The 25,230-nt window shown below is 38.1% G+C and overlaps 1 protein-coding gene across 2 annotated transcripts; it reads left to right on the plus strand.

Moving 5' to 3' along the window:
• The first annotated feature begins 7,855 nt into the window (after positions 1-7,855).
• On the plus strand, positions 7,856-24,882 carry stox1 (storkhead box 1). Of its 2 annotated transcripts, none has more exons than XM_079636165.1 (4): positions 7,856-8,459; positions 20,411-20,563; positions 20,668-22,966; positions 23,445-24,882. In XM_079636165.1, exons 1-4 carry the CDS (start codon positions 8,147-8,149, stop codon positions 23,590-23,592), a joined length of 2,913 nt encoding a protein of 970 aa, XP_079492291.1. In that variant the 5' UTR covers positions 7,856-8,146; the 3' UTR covers positions 23,593-24,882. The 2 variants fall into 2 exon arrangements, with proteins under 2 accessions (XP_079492291.1, XP_079492292.1); XM_079636166.1 differs by having other exon boundaries at positions 8,356-8,455; positions 23,445-24,879.
• The last annotated feature ends 348 nt before the right edge of the window (positions 24,883-25,230 follow it).

A 25,230-nucleotide genomic window follows, 5' to 3' on the forward strand; every position in this document is an offset into this window, starting at 1 on the left:
TCTACAATTATACTTTATTGTGATACTATGTAAATTGTTTTGATTTGTTTTTAGTTTGTTGAATGCAGGATGTTTGTCTCTGAAAAGGGTGAATTGCTTGTATCAACCTGCAGTGAAATCACATAATTGTCATAGGTGCTCCAGAGCTGCTGAGGGCAGCAGAGAGGCTATTGAACAACAACGAATTGAAAGGGGATAAAGTTTGTTGCATGGTTTGTTGTAAGCAGGTAATTTATGAAACAAATGATATTAAATATTATAATAATATTACATTATTGTAAAATATTAGTATAATCATAATGTGGACAAAAAGCACTATAAGAGCCATCAACACAGAACGAGTTATTGCATTTAAAAGCAAGACAGTAAAGTGAATGAAAAAAAAGGCATTTCTTTAAAACTAAAAAGAAGCCAGCAAACTTAACAGCAGACTAACTGTCTTTACGGCACCAAAGTGTGGACTCTGAGAAGGACCTCAAGGGCCAGGAATCTGTTTTATCCTGCTACTCCAGATTGATTTGTCACAAGTCATCTGTTAAAAAAATCCATCTATGCAGAGCTTGATACCCACGAATAAAGACTGCAGAGTTCATTTATTGAGATGAATGGGAATGGAAAAAAAACAGCAAATCATAACACACTGATGATGAGCCACAACTTTAAAACCACATATTGTGTAGGTCCTCTTTGCGCTGCTCTGATGCACTGCTTTCTTCCCATGCATCCTGCTGCCATCTCTTCCCCAGGTAAACGATGCACATGCACACGGCCATCCACCTGAAATGAAAGAAAGGGTGATTCATCAGACCAGGCAACTTCTTTCATTGATCCATGATCCAGTTGTCCATGAGTCTCACATCCCCATTGTAGGAGCTTTTTCGGCGGTGTAAACGGGTCATCATGGACACTCTGACCGGTCTGTGGCTACATAGATGTCTCGCGGTTTTATAAGTCTTTTATAAGTCTTTTATAAGAATTTTTTTTAGCGTACGCCATTTTTAAATATATTAAATATGGATGAGCCGTCACATTACAGTAATAAAAATAATTAGTAGCCTATCCTTGCCTTGTTTTTGAATAATACATCTAAATAAAATAAAATATATTTCAGAGAAAGTTTTTCTCAATCCTTTCCACTGGCCAAATAGTATTTTTAATTGATTTATATTTTTAATGGAAACAGATAGGCCTAATTGACCCTTCGCAGGAAGCTTGATTGACAGGTGATCTGACCAATCACACTCCGACATCCGCCATTTTGTCCGACAAAGCAGTCAGGAGCTTAGATATCCATATCTATGGTCAGGAGAGTTAGTAGATTAACCTGTCTATGAGATTAACATGGGAGGATTTTATCTTGAAAAGCGGAGTGTACTGACTATGGAAGCTTATAGGTAGCAATATATTTAATTTGAAATGTAATATGCAAAATGACAATGCAATATGTAAAATGGCAATGCATTTCTGTATTTAAATTTGAATTTTCCCATACAAAACGTGCAAAGTTTGGTGCAAAATTAAAATTCAATTATACAATTTCATACAATCATGCCATTTCATACACCAGTTTTAATATGTACATTGAATACATATTTTAATGCCTTATAAGTTGCAAAATTAAAATGTATTACAGAAATTATTATTAGATATGTTTAACATGTTCAAGCTAAAATTGTAGCAAAATTGTAATTTAAATGTAAATTTTTTCTCAATTGCATTTACACTTGCAGTTAAGACATGCGATTGCATTTCCATTAAGTGTCCCGCAATGAATGTAGCAAAATTCAATGTGCAATTTGAAAATGCATTCTGAGCCGATCACGTGTCCGCCTCTTCCGGTTATAAATGAGGCCCCAGGTGAGTTGGAGCTAAACTCTTCAGGGCTGTAGGAACCGAGTTTGAGACCACTGCATTAGAACATATGCACCAGTCACAGAGGCTTAGCTTCCATCTTCCTTATGATCTCCGCTTTGCACTGCAACATTGAAAAGACACTGTTTATGTCCCAATGTCACTCGGCAGGCCAGCTGCAGCAGCAGGAGCGGGTGGTGTTGTGAAATCAGAGTCGCTGCAGGTAAGACAGAGGGCCTTTGTGCCCCCACCTTCCCCCTGAAGTCTGGGTAACACTCATTCACTAGAGAGCCATGGGACAATCAGCTTCTCTTTGCTTCAGAGGGCTGGGCAACACTCTCACACCGAACCCATGAACAATCGGCTTATTTGAATTCAAGCTGCTGTGTTTTTTCTTTTCTGTGTGGAGAGTTTGGTTGCATCTGTTATAGCAGCATTAGAGGGGAGATTGTGTTACAACATCTAACAATCAACTCTAAATAGCCAGGCCTTCTCATTTTCCTTATTTCTGGACAAACCAGCTACTTACAGCAAATGTTGTCCTGCAGTATTTAAACAATCACCAAAGGTGTTGATCGTTCAATGTTTCACCATTTCTCCTTTTGTTTCTGGAAGGATCCTGTTGTCTGTCGTTCCTGGGTGGCATATAGAGGCTAATGTTTCCCCTTTGTCTGGGGTCAGACCCATTATCCCCTCATCTCTGTCTGAGTTGTGTGTGTCTGCATCGCTGACATTCGCCATCCCCTCCCCCTGTTTTCGCACATAGCTTTGTTTCAGAAGACCCCACACTTTGTCCAGGCCCCTCCGCTGCTCCTCCTCCTCCTCACACTATATCACTCTTTTCATTGCTCCTGCTGTGAGTCTCACCGCCTCCAACAAGTCACTTGTGCAAAGGTGTAATTATCATGACAATGGAATGCGGCCTCTGGAGACTTCGTGATAGCTTTTCATAACATGTCGTGCTTCTCTGTTTTTGTTGTTGTTTGCTTGACTTCTTGGAAATAGAATTGGCTTTTTGGCCTCAGAAATTCCGAAAGAAGAAATTATACGTGTTCGCTGACATCTACAATACTGTGGGGTCAGCAAGAAATTATTACTTTTATTCAGCAAGGAAGCATCAAATTATATAATCAAAAGTCACTAAAGATTTTATTTTATTTTTTATAAATGCTGTTCTTTTGAACTTTCTATTTATCAAAGAATCCTGAAAAAAATCATCACAGTTTCTACAAAAAAATAAAAATGTTTCAAAAAATGTATTTACAAATAAATGCAGCATTAAGAGACTTTAAAAAAAAATCAAAAACATTAAAACATTATTATCGACCCCACTTTTTTTTTTACTTCTGCATTATAATAAAACCTCATGTGAGAAATATGTAAATACAAGCAATGCAAACTTGACTTAAATGTAATGTATGCAATTTTTTATAAATAGTTTTTGTTATTCTGGTTGAAAAACTCTCTTCACATCCTGATAGCAATCACTAATAGAAGTGGTCGTCTCTTCTAAACATGTATCTTCTCAGGACCAACAACTTTTCGTCTAATCATTGCATTCGGTCCGATTGCAATAATAGGATGTCCTACCTGCCTGTCAACATATGTATTTCCACACCTCCGCACACTGCACACCCTCCACACAAACATCACACATCATCAGTGCACTCCAAAAGGCAGAGTTGTAGACAGACAGTCACAATATGAGATTGTTTTTTATATTTCTGACGTGACATGAACGTAGCCGGTTGGCTAGTAGGCTAGAGTCTGCTTCTCGTCATTCCTTCACATCAAAAACAAGAAAACCACCGACTGATGCTTTAAGTCTGTGATACACGAGAGAGATCACTGATGGGCATCTGTGCCAGTGGCATTATTATCAACTGCTAGGCTATGCAGTGTTTGAAAGGCACTTCTATGCAGTTCTTAGTCAGCTGGACAACCCCAGGGACAAACAAAGTGGAGCAGTTGTTGAGGAAATTATCCTTTTTCCTGGCTCTAAGGCAAGGGAATACTGGGTTACAGTGTGAGAAACCTGTGTGGTTGTGTTTGACCGGCTCTTTGGCATCTCCCAGTGGGAACACCACACCCCTGCTCTCTATGTGGCTTTATGCAGGTAACTGCATTTGTAAATAGTCCTTAGTTTTATTATTTGAAGTATGTTTTATATTTATCATTATGGTCTGATGCATTAATATGGTAAGGTGATATAGCTAAATGGATTGTATAAACATACAGTGGGGAAACCAACCACCCTGTGTTATTTACAGCAACTCTTCCGGCATGCATGTTTCAGTCTATACACCAAGCAACAATGGAAACAAACACAGGAAAACACAATTCCTTTGCTGCTATAGTTACTCAACTGATTCTGAGCTCCATTGACCATTTCTCAGTCTAAACAGTCTAAAGGAAGCCATCTTGTACAACATAAACCCCAACATGAACAATAATGAATAATCACCACTTGATATACACTATACTGTTCAAAAGTTAGATTTAAAAAAATATATAAGTCTCTTATTTAGTCAAAAAATAGTCAATTCTGTAAAATACAGACTCTAAACTTTTGTACGGTAGTGGACGATTTAGCAGCTTAAAATGAAGTAAAGTTTGGAGTTGTATATTGTCTACCCACATAAAAATGTGTCTGGAGCTTTCTCATGATGTTTGAATAAGACGTCTGCCCTTTTTAGTGTAATCCTATACACTGCACTGACCCGGATATCTCCCTCATTGATGTGAAAAGCACGAACACAAAACAGGATGTCCGAGGGAGGCAGTTCCTGCGTGGATGTAGTCGCCCTGGTGCAGGGTCACTGGAATCAGCGGGAGTTCTTTAACATGCCGGCATTCGCCTAAGGAACCTCTAATACATGCTATGTTTGATGTTGATTTTTACAAGGCATTTGGAAGATTGATTGCTCCTCGTGGCAGTGATTTAAAAAAAACGTAATTAAAGCAAATGGAAGTCAACAATGACCTTATAGTTATGAGGTGACAGATGACATGGCACAGAGTTACATGATATGACCAAGACATTTTTTAACTTATGGCACAAAATGTGCCTTTTCTATCACTTCAAACATTCAATATACTGCATAAAGCCGTAATAACAGACATGATCAAGTGCACCTGCAGTGGAGCGTGTGTGTGTGTGTGTGTGTGTGTTCCCGTCTCGCTGTACACCCTACAATTACTAGTCTAGCGCTTGGGTTTAAACTCTCACTCTACTGTGAACATCACCATGTTCAGACACATGTTTGAATAACAGCCCCGCACAGTTGTGAAGAATTTTGAGTAGCACTGACTGGACTGTCTGTGTTGTTGAGCTGTATTTATCTTGACCTAAATGTTGTGATAAAATCACAATAGAATTAATAGAAGATATACCACCATTTTTAAACGTTTTTCATGTTACATGAACATTGACTGCCACTGTCATATTTTATTTCTAAAATAATTATATACTTTGAAATGGTTTAAGACTGTTGTCCACCTTCCCATAAAAAACAAATAAAGAATTCTGAACTTATGTGTTCAGTCAAAACCTAATTTTGATGCAGCACTCAGTACCACATTGATTTTTCTCTAATGTCTAATGGCATTCTTAACTGCCTTTACATCAGCTCACACCATAAAGTTTTAACAGGAAGCAGTGAAACGTGTCTTTGATCCAGTTTACTGCAGGAGGGTACATGTGCACTCATAATGAAAGAGTAATGAAGGAGTCGTGTTTCAGTCTGAAAACGAAAAAAATCAGTCAAAGGCAAGTGAACAAAATATGTCTCTAAGCCAAATTTGTGCAATTTGTAAATGTTCTAACTTTGCTCTAGATTACACTAAAGATTTTAAAAAATAAAGGATTTGAAAACGGGATATTCTTGAGTAATTGGAGTAGCTATATATTAAATATACACAATATTATCTTGAATTCTTTGCCATTTAAGCTTTGAATCAAATTGACCTTGGAGAAACTGGATATATACAAAGAACATGACCAGTCCTGATGTGGTTGTGGTCAGAATAGATGCTTTGACTCATTTTAAAACACAGATGTATAAAGACACAAGGTCTTATTCATTGAACATGGGGACTGGAAGGGCTCTTAAATGCGTTGTATGGCAATCTTCCAAAGAGTGTGCTGTCATGCACGTCTACCTTTAACATGATTTATGGTGGGAAGAGGAAATGTATTCTTTACATACACTGAGGAAACACAATATCCTGTTCCACTGCCAGACCTTCGCCCTATGGTCATACATATATTTCAGCCATCTTTTGATCTGTCTGTCATATGCCAGACCTTTAGGTTTGATTTCAGTCATCTACTCTTACCCTACATGAACCCAAGCTTGAGTTTAAACTGCACAGGATTTCGGATGCCAAATTATTTTTTTGAATTTGAATTTTTTTGAATGTGTATAAGTTTCAAAATAACGGTCTGCCAACAGAAAACTGTTTTTAGTTCATTTTAGTCACAGTATTCATGATTTTTACTCTCACCATATTACTGATGATAGTGTGATATAGGGGAGACTGGGGATAGTTGTCATATGAGAAAGTTGTCTCAAGAGCTATATCTCATAAAACTATTCCAGTTATACCAAAGTGTGTTTTCTCTGGCTGCAGAGGTTTCAAACAACTAGTTCAAAACCCCCATAATCCCTCACAAAATCTGTTCTCCAAACTAAAATATCAAAATATGTTTGACAAAGCTTGGTAACAAATTGTACAATGTTTACTGGGGAAAGTTGTCACATTTTAAATAATAAATGTATTATTGATTTATAAATTACAATGTTTTTTGGACAATGGGTTGATATTCTATGTATATTATATTTCATGAATTGTTTTAGGTTTTTATGTTTGCTTTTTACACAATATATTTTTAAAGTCCCCATGAAATCAAACTTTAGTTTTTTTGCTTTTAGGATGAATATGATAGCCTTACTATCTAACTGAAGTGTGTGCTCCAAAACAACGACAAATTTTGCATTTAGAAGATATAAGCAATCAAAACTTGCATTCTCTCACTTCCGCCAATATGGATCAATGATTTTGATGACATCACTCTGCACTTCAGATTTTCTGTCCAATCAAATGCTCAAGAATCTGAAGCTTCCTGCCCCCTACACTATACAGTAAATTGATGCTGAAGCTTCGGCTAAAATCGGTCACTTGTTTAGACAATTACTATTTTCTACATGGAGAATGTCACATAGTCCTATATATAAGAGATATGGAACGATTCAGACCGTGTAAATATGCTTTCTATTGAGGCGAATGAAGTATGGTTTCACGTTAGTGTCATGCGAACCGGCGCAGCGCACACACAGTCTGCTCCGCTCCAGAGACACGATTGCACAGACCACAAAACATATCGGACTTGGATTTGACTTCTGCACAGAATGCTGTATAACCGCGGGAAAACAGTTAGAGATTATAGGCAGCTTTACCAAGCTGTGATATAAACTAAACGCTATTGGCTATTTAAAAAAAGGGGAGGAGCTGTTTGATATGTCCCGCCCTGTCTTCCTGTTTCAGTGGAAATAATCCTATATAATCCTTCTTCTATTCTATGCATTTCAAGGCACTTTAGTGGACTTTTAATGGTTACATTGTGACCACTTACTCCATATAGCCTACTGTTTTTGACAATTGTGGAAAAGGTTTCAAAACTTTTGTGTCACCAAAAATGTAAGGTTTGGCCTTATAGTAATAGACTTGAAATATTTGCTGGAATAAAAAGTTAGCTCCACTGCACCATGTAAGGTAGAAAAAAGCATAGAATAAAGCAATGTGTTGACTTGACGTATTTTTTTTTGTTTGCTGCAGAACTGAAGCAAAATCGTCTTAGCGCTTAAAGAATATAGAACAAGTAATAAAGATTGTTTTGATCATCACACTTACTTGCTGTTGAGGTTTAATGACAAAAACGTACAATCTCTGAATAAATACTTCACTAAACACCTATTTATTTCCCTTGCACTGATTGTTTACTACCTGTAGATTATTTTCAGTGGAAGTCCAGGCGCGACCACGCCCGTATAATTAAAGGAGCGTTTTCATTGGTGCGCCGCCGCGCGCCTCCCCTGCGTCGGTTGCCGTGGGAGCCCGTAGACACCGATACACATGGCACAATTACAAAGTCGCGAGACACACGGAGAGGAGGCGTCTTGACTGAGTCCTCCTGACACATTCAAACTGTGGGTTTACAGTTGTTGGATTAAACCGAATGAAGATGTCTCATTCTCAGATCTACATGTAGATTGAGATTCGTGTGAATGCAGAAATGTCTGTACAGCACCGCTTGGTCCAACTGTCAGCCGCGTCGCTCGCTGTTGTTCTCAGCCGGGACGAGGACATCAAATACAGCGCGAGCAGCACTAACGGACAGGACGTGTTTGCGGATTTTAAGTCGCAAAATTCGCGAAGCTTCTGGAATAAAAGACTCGTGAAAGCGGTGGCGGAAGTTTCATTCCAGGGATGGCTGGAGAACTACGTGCTGCTTGTCCAGGGCAATGCCAATAACTTGGAGGTGTTGAGGGAAGCGTGGATGCGCAGGGCGCTGAGGTCGCCCAAAGGATACACTATCCAAGCTGTAGGTAGGTGATCAACATTTGTATATTAGTAGGGGCGTTTATTATATGATGTGGAATCGCTGGGTTACTCACTCATTCATGAATGATCATTATGATCGTCCCAAACGCTTTGTCTACATTGGTCACTGTGCAGAACTTGATCAGAACGATGATGCACTACAGAAGTTAATGAGTCCCACGAGAGCGAAATCTGAGAAAGGTTTAACATTGTTTCTTCAGTTCTTTGTTTATGAGTGACATGGTGAAAAAAACCACCTTTGGCCATGTTGCAGACATGCATTCTTAACACTTTTTTTTGTTTTGGCCAATAATGCTATTCTGAAAGTTAAAGCCCTATGGCCAACGACTCTTGTGTCCAGATCTATTAAGTTATTTCATACATAAAAATGATTTGAATACGCATCTTCTGTGATGAACATGTTTTGCTTTTTGAATTAAATGTCACTTAGACATTTTTGTGGTGTAATTTTCAGAAAAATATATAGTTTTTCTTAAAAGGCTGAAATGTGCTAATTAATAAAACATATTGTCATAAGTATTATTTATTAAAAAATAATAATAGTGAAGCTATGTTTTAAAATAGAATAATAATAAAATAAAATTAAACCGAGATGATGGACCCCTTTAGACCCTCATGTCAAGTTTATTACGTTTATTTATAAGAACATTACATATTTTGTGTCAAATGGAGTAACCCTAACACTAATGCATGAATCAAAACATGTTTAATCTCGAAGGACAAACTTTTTTTTGAAGGTAGTGATTAAGTTGTGTTCAGTCAAATGCACAGAAAATATACTTTGATGGTTCCCTTTTTTGATATTTTTAGAGCCAATGGCTTTGTAGAAAATGCTATAAAAGTTTGCAAAAAACATTTAGCATTCATTTCTAAGAACTTGGCATGTGTGTTTTAAGCTAGATTTTTTTTTTATCGTCTCAAAGATCCTTACTGACATTGACAGATTTCATTAGAAAATCAAAATGTAACCTTCATTTGTGATCGTGGATATTTCCCAGCAGATCTCTATAGGGATCCTCATGCTATAGGAGACCCACATACCACTGTCCTCATGAATGCCTCTTCCTTCAACGCCTCTCTAAAGGTCCCCAGATTGTTTTTCCCCAGCTATAACAGAAAACCACATAATTTCCGTTTGCTGTAGAAGGTAGCCTCTTAACCTAGCCTGACCAACAATTCCCCATGAGACCTCAACATGCTTTAGGCGTAACTGTGTGCGTGCAACATAAGTGCATTATTTCCAGATGACAGGAAATATGATTTCTGGTGAGCTGTGAGTCTTCCCTGACTCAATTTTCACTGCTCCGTTTGAGTAGTTAACTTCCTAGAAAAAGGGTCATCGTGATTTGGTGTGGGTACAAAATTCATGCCCAGTGTTGCGTTTGTTATTATTGTGATTTGATAGGGGATGATTTTTTTTTCCGTTGGTCACATGTTGAGGTGGCAGACCTTTTGTGACTGTGGATTTCTGTTGCCTCAGGTGTTGCTGCTTCTGGGAGGCATCTGGTTTGCCCACTACAAACATGAAGCAGATTGTAAGAACCTCCATTTGCTCCTGCTGTCACAAGCAATGAAGGTGCATGTTAACACACTGAGTAGTATAGTGTGTAACCGGGGCATTTTTGAGCTAGGACCACACAATAATGTGACTGGGAGTAGAGGGAGCTAAAACCCACAGCTATTTTCACTAAATTTTCTCTGGGAAATTGGAAGCACACTCTCATACGCATACAAATTGTTGAGACCTCAGGTCAGGTTGTCCATTGTGGTGAAATAAGCCCAGCAACAGTGTCTTTGTAATTTATTGCCCATTCACATAGTGCAGAGTTATGTCCTTTCCAGTGTCCACCAGCCAAGTTTATAGCTTGACCACTGGAGCCGATGTCCCTTGTTTCATTCTCAGGACGGTACCATGGAGTCTTTCTATTGTTGTCTGGAGACAGCGCCAGGACATTGTGTTGACAATGAAATGTCAGCTTGTTGATAAGATTTAGGTAGGTTTTGATGAAAATATTGAAATTATATAACTATAAATTAAAATGGAAAGATATTTGGCAAATAACATCTCCAAGAGCTTTTTTTTTAAACAAAACATCACTTTAAAGGGACAGTGTGTAGGAATTAGCTACTCCCATGTAGCGGTGAAATTGTATTTTGTATTCAAACGAATAGGCTAGTGCTCTCTACCTCCTCGCTTTTTCAAACGCGTGTTGCAACTACGGTAGCCGTTATGTACCAAGAAGCTATGACAACAATAGCCCTTCGTCGAGTTTAACTATACATTACATGTTCTACTGTTATGCTGCCTATATAATGAATTACACATCCAAGCAATGAAAAAAAAGCTTGTAATTTAGACCGTAACATTGACTTACCCGTCGAGAAGAAAGCAGGCAACTTCAGCGTCCCTTTCCCCTTCTTTACCGTGTGCTCTTTCCAACTGTGTAAAGCTATCCTGTTATTTACCCTCGGTTTTTGAATTCGCCGGTCACGTTTCCTTTTAAATTCAATTTTGGCATTTCTCCTGTGGCTCGGCATAAGTATCCTGAATTATGAAGTACCGTGCAGTGCAACCTTTCAAATTTACCGGGGCAGTGACATGCATTACGCCTCTCTCATTGTCCGCTTCAGCTGGTGTCAGTCACGTTACGCTGGCTCTGGACGAAAACGTGTTGTGGAAACGCGTTGAGGTAGCCTAGTGCTTTTGTCCCTCTCTGCTATTATAATTTTTCAAGATGGAGGAACGACATGGAAGCCTCTGTGGAGTTGCCTGTCCCATGTAAATAAAGATAAGAAATTCTTCGCGTACGAGGATATATCGGATCATTGGGAGAGGTAATTGTACACCATTAAGGACATATTTATGAATAAAGACATTGATTTTAGTTAATAAAATACTTAAAAAACTACACATTGTCCCTTTAAAGGCCCTGATATACTCTCACAGCAAAGTTAGAAAAACCTCTGTTGCGATATAGGCCATTGAATAGTGTTTAGATAAATATGTTAATATGTGTTGGACGCTTTTTACTCAATGACAAAATAAGCAAAGACAGCGGTGAGAAAACCGCAGTTAAGAAAGCATCTGATCATAGTGATGTGGATATGTTCAATTTAGCTCTGCAAATCAGCACTCCTGTCAAATCACGTCACATTAATTTATAGCTTTACGGCATTAAACATGAAAAAACAGAAAAAATTGCCTCAGAGCACACCTATTACGTAATCACCACGGACCTATGGTAGTTCAAAGGTGTTTATACCAGCCGTAGCGAACTATCCAAGAAAGTCCGCTTTGGCAAGCTGTTATGGTCTCGGAAACAAACTCCAAATGAACTTTGTTTTGGCCTAATTTTGTTTGAAATGACATCACACCAGTTCGTTCTTCAATTTCACATCAAGTAAATCGGGCTTTAAATATCACACACATTCACTTTGAATTCTTTGAGTATTTTTCTAGGCCTGTGTTTGGTCAGCAGGAAAGGGTTAGTGGCAGATGGGATGATGAATGAGCCTGCCTCGCTCTCTGTCCTCTTGATTATCAGTATACATTAAGTGAAAAGACGGATTGTTCACTGGGGCCTGCACTGCTTTTTTTGGCCTCTTGCTCGTAATACTCATTGACCTTTTCAGCTCACATTTTGAGCCTGCTGTCTTTTGTATGTTCCCTGAATCCCAATTGATATTGATTTTAGACCACTATGTTCGTGACTTATTAGTTAAGAAGGATGAAAAAATCGTGTGTCATTTACTCAACTTCATGTCGTTCCAAACCTAGGCCTATCATGCTCTCATTATTTAAGTGGAGCACAATCCAGATCCAAAAATGCCATGTTGTCATAGTTTTAGCCAAAACAATAACGTAACACGCTTTTTGAATTCTGGACGCTAACATGGGTTAATTTGTTTTGTCACACAAAGCTATGACTTTAAATGGCTTGGAATATAGTGAACAAGTCATATGGACTACTTTCATGATAGTTTTTATTTTATTTTATTTATCAGCCCCTCGTTACTATATGAACTGATGTTATATGACGACAAGTGGGCATAAAGATGGCATGGATGTTCCATAGAAATAATAACATTTGGGAACTGCAAATGGGTGAGAAAATTTGGACACAATTGTCTTTTTTGGTGATTTACCCCTTTAGGCGTCGAAGAAGCATAAAGCAAGTTAATTGGCAGGTTTCTAAAAATGAAAAGCTGAACAGTTAGTAATGCAGTGCAGAAACTGGACTTCACTGGATGTGCTCAGACGCTCCTGTCTTCAGCCTGTGGCTTTGACCTACAGAGAATTCTCTATACATCATTTATAAGTAAAGCTGTATAAAATTGGAGGCATAGAAATAATGTGCATTGATTTAGGATGATGACAAGCATTTGGAGAAACAAGAAATTCAAGAATGCCTCACCCTTTTCTGCTTGTCTGTTGAAATCTGAGGTGCTTACAACGGCTGAAGTCTGAAGGCTCTGCATTATTGAGGAGCTTTGGATCATGCCGTCATTACTCAGCGGGGTATAACATCTATGTTAAATTATAATAAGGTGTTCTGGAGGGTTGAGCACAATTAATCACTGATATGTTCAATAACTTAATTTTGTTTGATGGTACACATTTATGTCTTCAAACCTAACTGTGATAAGTGTTCTATACATGTTTTCTGGAGTGCCTCTACCAAAGCAAACTGATTTGTTGGAGGTTTATGCAATGCAGACCACATCTCTCAGACCTCAGCTCATTAGCCGTGACATGGCGTCGTGCTGGACTCTTTTATCCAGAGGTCAACACCCTGCAGGTCTCATGCATTGAAAGTTGCCCTCTTGGTTAACAAGACACCAGAGGTCATCGCTCCCCAGTGCTTTCCTCAAAGATGTCATTGCTGACCACAACACTTCCAGGTGTGCACCGTAAACCGAGGAGGCACAGGTCAGCCAACATGTGTTTGTAAAACAACAAAAGCTTTCTTATTCCCATGAAAGCATATCTTTCTTTCATTTGAGGAAAAACCTATAAAAGACAGAAAGAAACTGTTGTAAGACTCTTAAATTAAAGGAATAAAATCAAACGTGGCATTCAGTATCACCATATTTCTTTAAAAAAAAATTTGTAAATATAATAATTAATGTGTGTTGTTAGTAGTTACACAGTAAGCTATTATAATTTGAAAAAATAAAGTTACTTTTGAGATTAAATTAAAATGGCATGCAGTAAGAGACGAGGATAAACGTGGGGTTCTATTGATTTATTTAAATGTTTTTTTTTAAGTAAATATAATAATCCACATGTTTTATAGTTACACAGAAAACTGTTATAATTTTAGACCATTGAAATTAAATTGCATGTGGTATCATCAGAAGCGGATTTATTCATATTTATTTACTTTTTTAAACCCGTGATTTATAGATCTGTAGAAAACTCTTGTCATTTTGGACTATATTTAATTAAAGTTTCATCACAGACAGAGATTCATTCCAGGGTAAACATACATGTCAAATATGTTTATTTATGTAAAAGCTTGTTTAAGTAAATTAACTAATCCATGTGGTCGGACTAAAACAGAGTCATATACATGCCCAGTTTTGGGAGATAAAGGTGGAGCTGGATCTGGTTTCTAAGAAAGCAACCAATGGAATGTTTTCCAAGATAACCAAACACCCTGCCACCGAGCAGCCATGTGTATTTCTTCCATACTTCTCCTTTTTTCATTGAAATCATGTGTAGTAAAACAAAACAACCCTGACAGAACACTCTTTTCCTTTTCCTTCACTGAGCTCTTCTCTGTCCCTCTGTCTGCTGACACCATTTAACATTCGAAAAATGCTTCTCTTCCTGTGACTTCAATTATATCCACATCCAAAAATTCATGCTGTCCAATGTCCATATATAAATGCTGTCCAAACACAACACATAAGACTTTTCATTTTCAGATTGGGAACTCTGTTTTCTTTGAACACATGTGAGTGTGTGTGTGTTGGCATGTAAATGTGCTTGTCTGTGTGTGTTTTTTCTGTGTGCATGAGCGATCCGGAGATATTTCATCGTGTCTCCTTAAATATCTGAAATAGATTTCCCTTATCCGTCCTGATTTGAAGGCATCTCCCTATATATTTCAGAATCTGACCTCTGTAATCCTTTTTCCATTAAGTCAATGATGAAATCTAAGCTGGATGACATATTTAAGTAGTTCACAGCCAGGTAGAGATCTAGGCCATTACAAACAAATGAAAAGATTATGCTCTCCTACTGTTAGCATAGCAGCTAATGTGTTTGCAATTAGGGGACAGCTTCCCTCATATTTCCATTCCTCTCCTTCCAAAAATGATGTAAATGGTGCACTGTTGAGTAGACCTGACCTGACTAACCCATTTCAATGCTCCTACTTAACTGAAATCAAGATATTGTAACAAAGCTTTTGGCAGGAAAGTTGTCTGCAGCTTAGATTAACCTTCATGTGAAGGGTCTTCAAATCTAAGGTTAACAAACCTAAAATCTGATGTAGTTTAGCCTTAGTCAGAGAAAATGATTCTCATCTGGTGGAAATGTTGTGTAAGAATGTTGTAAACTGTGGCTTCTTTAACGTCTAGTAGTAAAACTAGCACAAAACACATTAACATCTCTTCAAGCAAACCATGAATCTGTATCCTGGACATTCCTTGAGGGATGAGGGAAAGGTTTGGCTATAATAGACAGACTATCAGGAGGATTTTTGGCAGTAGTTTTAGCTATATATATATATATACTTGCATACTTACTCCAACAGAAATCATTCTAATATGTTGATATGCTGATCAAGATACATTTATTTACTTTTTTTTTTCATAAATTTAAGAACATAATTTTGGCTTATATGAAATAGAACATTATATCTTTACTGTCACTTTTGATCAATTTGATGAATCCTTGCTTGAAGTATTTAATTTCTTAAAAAAAAAAACTTACTGACCCCAAACTTTTGAATGGTAGTGTAGACATTGTTATTCCAAACACAACAATTTTCATGATATAGTCTATGGTATTTGTTACTCCTGCTCTATAGACCAAAGGCCTAAGAACATACTTCTCCTGTGGCAGGTAACATGGCCTATTTGCATGAGCTTCAAAAGGGCCCCTATAGTTTTGCCTTGAAACCTGAGATATGTTGCCAATTTATTATGACCTCCTTTCATGAGACCTGACACAATATGCTACAAAATATTACTCTCTTGATACAGGAAAGCGAGCTGTTGGGGCTTTTTGTGACTCTTTGCAAAGTCAAAATATTGGTTTAGTCACTCGTTTTCGCTGTATTTCGAGTTTGTCTGTCAATCACTGTAACGGCATGATGATAAAGATAAGTCGCATACTATTGGTTCAAAATGACAACAATAAACGTGGAGATGTTTCATCAGCAGTGTTATCAGCGTGAAGCGGTTTCTTCTGTTAATCAATACACAAGTCCACAGAGTATCATGAAGCATGTCAACATTGTAAAATTGCCCTTTTAATCAGTCTAACGAACCAGATCCTCTGTGGGAGGATCCGTAGAAGAGCTTCATTTTCCCCTTGTAACATTTGACATGGTTAACATTTAACACAGGTGTTTCATTTCAAAACTACACCAGACACATGCTTTTAACACGCCTCCCACAGAATGTTTGCTAGTGGTTAAAAGGGATAAATGTTTAGGGCCTCTTTGGATTTATTGGGCTTTTTACTTGTGTCATGGCAGGAAAAACATTGTAAAGCCTTCATAGCAGAAGGTGTGTCTAGGAACCCTATTCAGCCACTAATGACAGCACAAAAACATTTTAATAACATGCAAAGCTGAGAAAACAAAGACTGAAGTGAATGTGTGCATGCATGAGAACACAAATACTGTGAATACTTAGTGAACTGAAGGATTGAAGCTATAGCCCAAAAACAACATAAGATTCTGCTTCCTTACTTTTTCGTGTTAATTTAGTGTGTCACAGCATTAGGGCCAGTGACTGTGGTCTGAAGTCATGAAGAATCACTGGGATTAATATTTCAGTTCCAGCAGAAGTCGTCAAGGGGAACTGAACCATCTCCTTAGAAGACATATGACAGACGTAGATCTATGTTTTTTAGACCTTGTTTTTGCATGTCTTTGACCTCTGCATGAAAATGTAATCATGCATGCAAAATGTTTTGGCTTTAAAGAGTTGAAGTACTGAAGTGAAGTTGTTGTAGTGAATCTTAAAAGAATCTAAGTGGTTGAGGCTTGGTCTTTTAAAGGGATAGGCCTAGTTCACCCAAAAATGAAAATTCTGTCATCATTTACTCACCCTCAAGTTGTTCCAAACATGTAGGCTATACATTTCTTTCTTCTGCTGAATACAAAAGAAGATATTTTGAAAGATGTTGGTAACCAAACATGTTGATAACCATATTTGACTATTGACTTGCATATTACTTTTTTTCCATACTATAGAAGTCAATGGTGTCCAGATCAACTGTTCTCCGAAATATCTTCTTTTGCATTTAGCAGAAGAAGGAAATTTGTTTTGGAAGAAAATTGTGTTTAGGAAAGAAGAAAGGAAGTTTTGACTACTTTGCTCGCTGTGTTGCTATTATTCTTGTGCACGGACTCATTTTCACGCTGAACAGCCAATCAGAGAGCTCTCTCTCACTGACGGCCCGATGCCGATTCTACAAGCTGAATTGGCCAAAAAAACAAACAGACAGTGTCCGACTAGAGCCAATGGTGCGACACTCAAAAACGTCCCGACGGTCGGTCGTCGGCTTCGTGTGTTCCGGGCTTTAAATGCAGGACTTTTTTAGTGTTGAGATGGCTTAGTAAAATGCATAATTGTATTGTAAACTATTTTTTTATGTTTATTGTGCCTGTCAAATAATACAATTAAAAATTATAATAAATTAGACGCATATGATTTTCTTATGCTAAATATTATGAGAATTTATATAATATAATATAATATAATACTCCTGTTTCTCCCTCCCACATCGGAAAAATAGACACAATATCGAGCATTTGATGGCATTTCTTTAAGCGCTTGCATTTCCCTAATTTTGATAAGAAAATATGATTGTAATTTAAACTGCACAATTATTGCAGTTTTCTCAAATAATTGCAATTGGATCGAACAACCATGATGATCAGTCGATTAATCAATAATTATGTGTGACGCCTATAAAGCATGTGATTTCAGCCATCCATGAAGCACAGAATTCCTCAGAGGCCGAATGTTTTCTATAGGGGGTTAAACAACATGTCTGGCATTATCAAGTTACCTTTAATTCACTTTCTCTTTCCCACCTTCTTTTGAAGGATCACAGTCATCTGTGTTTTTGTTGTTCCAGCCACTCAAGGTGGTCCAGAGTGTGTAATGGTTACAGCCATGATAAGGAATGAACCTTACCACATTCAAATCTTGTATTTATTAGTACAAGCTCATTCATCACTGAAGAGCACCTTATATGTGGTGTATATTTGTGCGCTTGAATCAACAGAGCACTTGCAGGTTAATTACCTCTGTGGATTCCGTCTGTGAAGTTTGATGCCCAAAGACCAGGTTGTTGTTTTTTAACAGAAACTCGAACAATAATTAAGCTGTTTTGGTTAACCTACCTGCACCTTGACAAAGGTGCCTTACTCTAAGCATTTCTACACAAATTGTCACTGACATCTGTCTGTACACAACATAACAAACAAAACTAGAAACTTCTGCGGTTCTCTTAAAATAGCCACTAAAACATCCTTTATGAACTCAATCCTGAAAAATTGACAGATTTGACTACTAACATTTGAAGCTGATAATCAAAACCATTTAGGTTTATGTGTGTGGTGATATGATATATTATAGATTTACCCACTAGGCCTATATTAAATATCAATTAAATATTATTACATAGCCTAGATATTTAAGTATTTTATGGGTTCCAACTTCCAACACAGATTGTCTTCAGGTTTTAAATCACGATGACTGTAAAATAACAAATATAATATACAAATATTTCATTAATTTTTTTATTCTTTTGTTTTGTTTTCCAAATTGTATTTCTGATTTCTGATTGTATTTATTTACTATTAGGGTTTATTTAGACAAAATGGGTATTTGAGAAGCCAGGACATGCACGATACATTCACATGTGATTTTCAAATCTTGTTTACTCAATTTATGCTTAAAAAGTCAACTGGTTGTTTTTTATATTCATTTGTAATTTAAGACTTGTCCCACTCCCTTTCTACTTCTTCCTTGCCTCTATTTGCAGTGTGACGGCTGCCATGGTATCTGATGAGGTATTCCTGTGACAAAAAAGTTGTCAGAGGAGCTTCATGAGACAATGAGCCCAGCATATTTCCCTGGAGAGAGGAATTAATGGTGGATGTGTCCTTAGTAAAAACCACATTCATGTCAGCTCAATTGTTGCTCAATTTCCCACTTTCTCTCTGAAAAGACTATTTGAAGCACACTTTCACATAAAAAGATTTTATTGTTAAATTGACCGTTTCTGCAGTTAAAGCATAAAAATTATATACATTCCAAGGACAACCTAAGGATGTGCTGGTCCCACATTTACACCACCTTCCTGAAAATAAAGGAAGACAAGGATGGATTTATCAAGTGCATGTGTCAGGTTTTTCCTCATAACACCTCTCAGACTACATGTGGTCCGAGACCTTAGAATGAGATGTTTCCTGTTTAAGACCTTAGACGGGTTGTTTTTCCCATGGAAAACCGTGTCAAAAGTGGAAAGCGATGAGCAAAGGCATGTTTCAGCTTACTCTCTGAGTGCTCTTACAACAAAGAAGAATGGATTAGTTGCTAAGCAGACGTAGTCAGACATTCAATGGGAACTATCAGTTGAATGAAGCTAAAACTGCAGGTCAGGAATAGGAGTTGCTCTTAGTAAAACATCACTTACATTTACTTTTGCTAATAGTAATATAGTAAATCTGCTAGTAATATAGTAAAAAATATTTTTTTAATATAAAATATATTGAGTGTATTCTCCCCTTTACATTCTTACCACATTATACAGTATATTATTACAAAATATGCTGTGGTATGTATCTGAATCTAACCAATAATGTTTCCAGGTTTGTGTGAGTTTGAGTTTTAGAGTGAATCTTACCTGGTCGGTCTTATTATTCTGGGTCAATTAATCAACAACAGAATGGAAAGTCAGTGCTGGCAAGTGTTCAACAATTAATCTAGCCATCCCTAGTTAATAATCAAGACTTTGGCTTTTTCCGTGATCACAGGAGATCACTGAAGAAACCACTTGCTTTTGTAGTTCAAACAGAAATATTTCGAAATAGAATGGATCTGGAAAATGCATTATTACTTGGGCTTGACATTAATACTCCCACTTGTGGAAATATTGTGGGACACACAACCTATGCTTCAGGACAAGTAAACGATCCAAGTCCGAACTTGAGTACGTATAGAGAAGCATTGTATCCTTCATATCTCAGAAGAGTCTTTAGTTTTATCAGAGTCTTTAGTTTAACAGATTTATAAAAGACAGATACAGCTGTACCGCAGCCCGCTTCTTTACGAAAACAGTTAAGCTCCTGGAGCGCTTGCTGTGCAGCGCTACCGACGACTTCCATAACCCGAACGAAGCATGTTGGTGGGTGTGCTCTTGCTCTTGCTCTGGTTGATGTGTGCTCTTCCGGAAGAAGTGCCCATATTCAGGAATCCTGCCCTTTATGATGTCATACAGGGCCATACTCGAAAAAAACTATTCCATGACTTGTATGGCTTTAAGGGCCAATTTTTTTTATGTCTTTATAAGCGGACTTCAGACTGACTCATGCGCCTTAAATTAACAGTTTCTATCAGAGTCTCTTTATTTTATATCCTTTAAAGAATATTTTATAATATATATACAAAACTAAATATATTTTTAAATGATAGTGACTACAACTAACCAAATTCTATATATATATTTCTTTTTCTATAGGTGATCTCACCCCTGTGCAGATGTCACCAATCTCCCAGTCTCAGTTTATTCCACTGTCTGAAATATTGTGCTCTGTCATATCAGACATGAATTCCACCCATGTGATTGTAAACCAGGAAGCATTGATCAATCACATGATGAAAGCACACCCAGGTAACACAATATCCACTTACCTGTACACTACCTTGTTACACTTTTATTTTAATCCATTTTAGTTATGAAATTGCTATATTTACACCAACAAATATTTGTTTCAGGAATGACCATTCCCACTCAAGACATCCTGTACAATGCTTTGGGAACGCTTATTAAGGAGAGGAAGATCTATCACACTGGTGAGGGGTACTTTGTAGTCACCCCTCAAACATACTTCATCACCAATAACATGGTGAAAGAGAGGAATTGGTGGAGTGCTGGTGACAGTGACCTGCCGTCTCCACCTCCCATCACGTACCTGGTGAGCAACGAGAGCTGCATGGACACCTCTAATGAGGTGCCTGTCATGGCCCACTGTAAGTCCTGCAGCTGCTTTACCCCTCCGTCCATTGTACCTCCATCTGTCCCAGAACATCAATCCATCAGTGAGTGCACTGGGAAAAGCCTCAAGTGGTCCAAAGAACACAAACCCTCCATTCAGCATCAGTCCACATCTACTGCAGCAGACTACCAGGCCAGTGAGATTAGCAAATCCACCAACACAAGCCGCAAGGACAAGGAGAAAGCTGGCCGCAAATTTGGGCTTAACCTCTTCCGACGAAATACAGGGAAGAAGGACAACAAACTAAAGAAAGAGTATGCCACATTCTCTGGGCAATTCCCTCCGGAGGAATGGCCTGTCAGGGATGAGGATGACTTAAACAACCTCCCCAGGGATCTAGAACATGCCATCATCAAACGGATCAACCCAGAGCTTACTGTGGACAATTTAGTAAAGCACACGGTTCTTATGAAGAAGCTTGAGGAGAAAGCTGAGAGAGGTACAGAGAAAGCTGTGGACAAGGGCATTTCCACCGAAGCTCTTCTAGCTAAGCAGAGGCACCATACCTCAAAGGCTGTGGGGAAGAAATTGGCTCCTAAAGCTACTCGTAGCAAGAGAAGAGGACCTTCATCCAAAGAGAAACAAAAAGCAAAGAATAAGACATTCCAATGTGCTGAAGATTTAGAGGCAGATGATCAGATTATGCCTCACCTCAGAGCAGAATTAGCTTTAGATGAACCTGACAATAATGTAGAGAGTACCATTCTGAATCCAAAATGTGTCTACAAGAAACGGATAGACAACCCATTTTTGGGATTGCCAGGAAAAGATGTGGAAACAAACATCAACCATAAAGAACAAAGGCGGAGAGAAGCCAAGATTCCAATCACCGGACGACGGGAAAGACCAGGTCACAGGTCAAAATCCTGGGATCCCCATCGAGACAAAGCAATAGCTGACAGCGTAGAGAGATCTCACACACTGAAGGATGCACCTTGTGAACAGGTCCATGAAAGAGCACAAACTGTGGACTCCACTCTGGATGTTCAACCAATGCAAGAGCTTTGTGGAGATTACAGCTCAGTCTACCCTGAGAGCAGCACATTGAGGATAGAGGACAAAATTAAGCTAAGAGAGAATAAAGTCCGAAGCAGAGAGTTTAAAAACGACAGATTAAAAGAAATTAAACATCAGGATGGACACTTGAGAAATGTTCCTGACCAATATAACATTGTAGATAATCCTTCACATTGTGATACAACAGAAGTACCCCTCTCGTGGCCTAAACCTACAATTCAACGTAGACTTTCCCTACATCTACTTAACAGTAAAGAAGAGTCTCATCACCGTCCTGATCTGCTGTCCTCACACCAGCAAGTTGGCAACATAACTGGCCATCAGCTGCCAGGTGGTCAAACCTTGGAGAGAAACACAAGCCAGACTGAGAGTGAGGTGTATACAGATGATGAACATCGCATCTATCAGAAGGCAGTGGAGGATGAGGATGGTTGTAGCTCCGTCTGCCTAAATGAGGAATGCATAATTGACTGTGAGCTATCACAAACCAGTATAGCTCGTTACCATGAGTCCGTCTGTGCAGATGGTGGCTGGGATGGCCATTTAATTGAGGAGCATGCTCATCACAAACCCACCAGAACCACACACAGGCCACACAGGCCACATGAATACAGATGGCAGTCCTCTGATCACCTGATCCTTCAGAAAGGTGTTAGCCCCAGACAAGAGGTCCAGTGTTTGAGAAAAAGACTACATGAATCCAGTTTGGCAGATGATGAACATACTGAAGCCTTGGAAAGCAGCATTTTTGACTACTGTCAGACAAGCGAAGTGGAGTCTGATTCTGAGACCATACATAAATCTGCAGATGAAGCTGATGCAGGCAAATCTAACAACTGGATCCGTCACCAAGAATTGAAGGACTGCCATCAGAACACAAGAGAGACATCTAAGGATACTGTGAACATCATTGCAAACCCGAATGACCCTACAGGGTCCTGTGTAGGAGAAACTGCAGAGAGTCAGAGCTACGCTGCAGATAGTGGGATTGACTCTCCAAGGTTAGTCTAAGGTCATTAAAGAGATAGTTGATTCACCCAAAACTGAAAATTCTGTCATCATTTACTCACCCTCAAGTTGTTCCAAACCTGAATGAATTTCTTTCTTCTGTTGAACACAAACAAAGATATTTTTAAGAATATGGGTAACCAAATAATTGACGGTAGCCATTGACTTCCATAGTAGGAAAAAATACTATGGAAGTCAATGGCTACCATCAACTGTCTGGTTGCCAACATTTGTTAAAATATCTTCTTTTGTGTTCAACAGAAGAAATAAATTCTTTCAGGTTTGGAACAACATGAGGGTGAGTAAATGATGACAGAATTTTCAGTTTTGCGTGAACTATCCCTTTAAGGGTTCATGGTTGCTAGTATTTAAACACTTTCAATTTATTTACATTTGGGAGTACATATCAGAAAGTGCTACAGATGTTTTTATTCCAGAATAAATATTTTCCTTTTCACTGATTATTTGCAGGACACATATGAGTGTAACCTCCAGTAATTCAGCAATTCTTAATGGATTGAAGCATCGTGGCTTCCTGCAGAACCTTGAAAAGCTCCACTCCAATGGCATTCACCCTCAGAGTTCACTGCTCAAGCTTACACCTGTCATGAATGTTTAAACGGATTAAAATGTCGCTCAGTATCTGGGTATAGTTATATCATGTAAAAAAAAATTATATAGTCCTACAACTGTAAATACCCCCCTCCCCACAGCCCACACACACACAAACTAGGAAAGGAATTTGGGTTGTGCTTTTTATATATTTAATTCAGTACAGTTTTACATTTTGACTGATTTTTTGTTGTTGTTAACATAGTTTTGTACATTGGTCTTTTGTTGTTTAGAGAGAAAGCCTGAACATGTCAATGAATTATCTGCTCAAGTCAGTCCTCTGTTATCTATGTACAAATGGGTATTTCGCGGAAATAAAGTGTTGAAAAATGGTGTCTTGTTAGATACACTTCTGGCCTAAAATAAACAACAGTCAAAAGGGTAAAAACTAAAACTTTTTTTAGGGGAACAGACAGCCTTGGTAAAATATAAAAATAAATAGCAATACAAATAAGCGTACGTGTACCAAAGCCATATGTTCAAGCAATGACATGAAGATATCATTCCCCAATTATTTTATTTCATGTAATTTCTAAATCAAGCAATGTTTTTTAATACATTTTAATCTTACTAAAGCTTATATTTATATCTATAAATCTCCAAGTTCCTCACATTAGCTTGAAAGTTTTCATCTGTACTCTACAAATGAACAGCTTGACCTCCAGTACAGTTGAATGGCTTTGACTTCATAAAAATGTCACTTGTGGTCTTGTCAGTTGACTTGCTACAACAAAGCCTACCATTACAATGCCATTGACGGTCATGAAAAATTCATGATTGACCTGCAAGCTTATCCAACATTCATACTGACAAATGCATAGAGGTAGCCATGGCTTTGTGTTGTTAGATGTATGATACAGACACAAACTATTGGGATGTGTACCCGACTATTTCAGATTAATTTCTAGCAACACACAGTTTGATTCCAGATCCTTTAACCAGGAGGCTGAGGTGAGAGGCTTTACAGGTTCAGGCAGGAGCTGAACAGATGGGGTTTCTGAATGACAGGTATTGAATGATGGCTGACTGTGTCGTGTTTCATTCAGCCTCACTGGCAGAGAACAAAGGCCAAAGCCTTCCTGCATGTGTTCATAAAAGACAGCACAGGCAAACTGTAGGCAACAAACCACTGTTGTTGAGCTCAGTGACATTGAATCTGTATTATTTAGCCAGTTTGTCTTGTATTCTTTGCACTCAAGAGTTTTAAATTCTTCAAAATGTTGACAAAGAATAACAAATAAGCTAGTTTTAAAGCAAGGTGTGGTGTTTTTCTTTTTTAATAAAATTCCAATACAATAAATGTGCAGTGCAATCCTTTTCCATCAGAAATTGTCAACAAGCAATGGTCCTCGTTTTTTAAACCTTTTTAAAAGGGAAAGGGCGTACCCTAGTGGTCTCTGATCATAGTGGGAACACAGTTTGGCCATATTATATCCTCTCACCCTTTTAATATTAGGATTAGTGTTTGTTCCTGCCTCACAAAATATGCTAGCACTGGTGGCAGGGCATCCTTATGTGTGTTTCGCACATGACAAGATGTGTTACCCATGTTTTAATCTAATTTAATAGTGGTTTTACAACCGGACATGTTTTTTTTCTGTCAGATGAGCTCCCATGACATTTCAAAAATGGCATTTTACGTTAG

Source organism: Phoxinus phoxinus (genome assembly GCF_949152265.1).
Source record: "Phoxinus phoxinus genome assembly, chromosome: 14".
Classification (NCBI taxonomy): domain Eukaryota; kingdom Metazoa; phylum Chordata; class Actinopteri; order Cypriniformes; family Leuciscidae; genus Phoxinus; species Phoxinus phoxinus.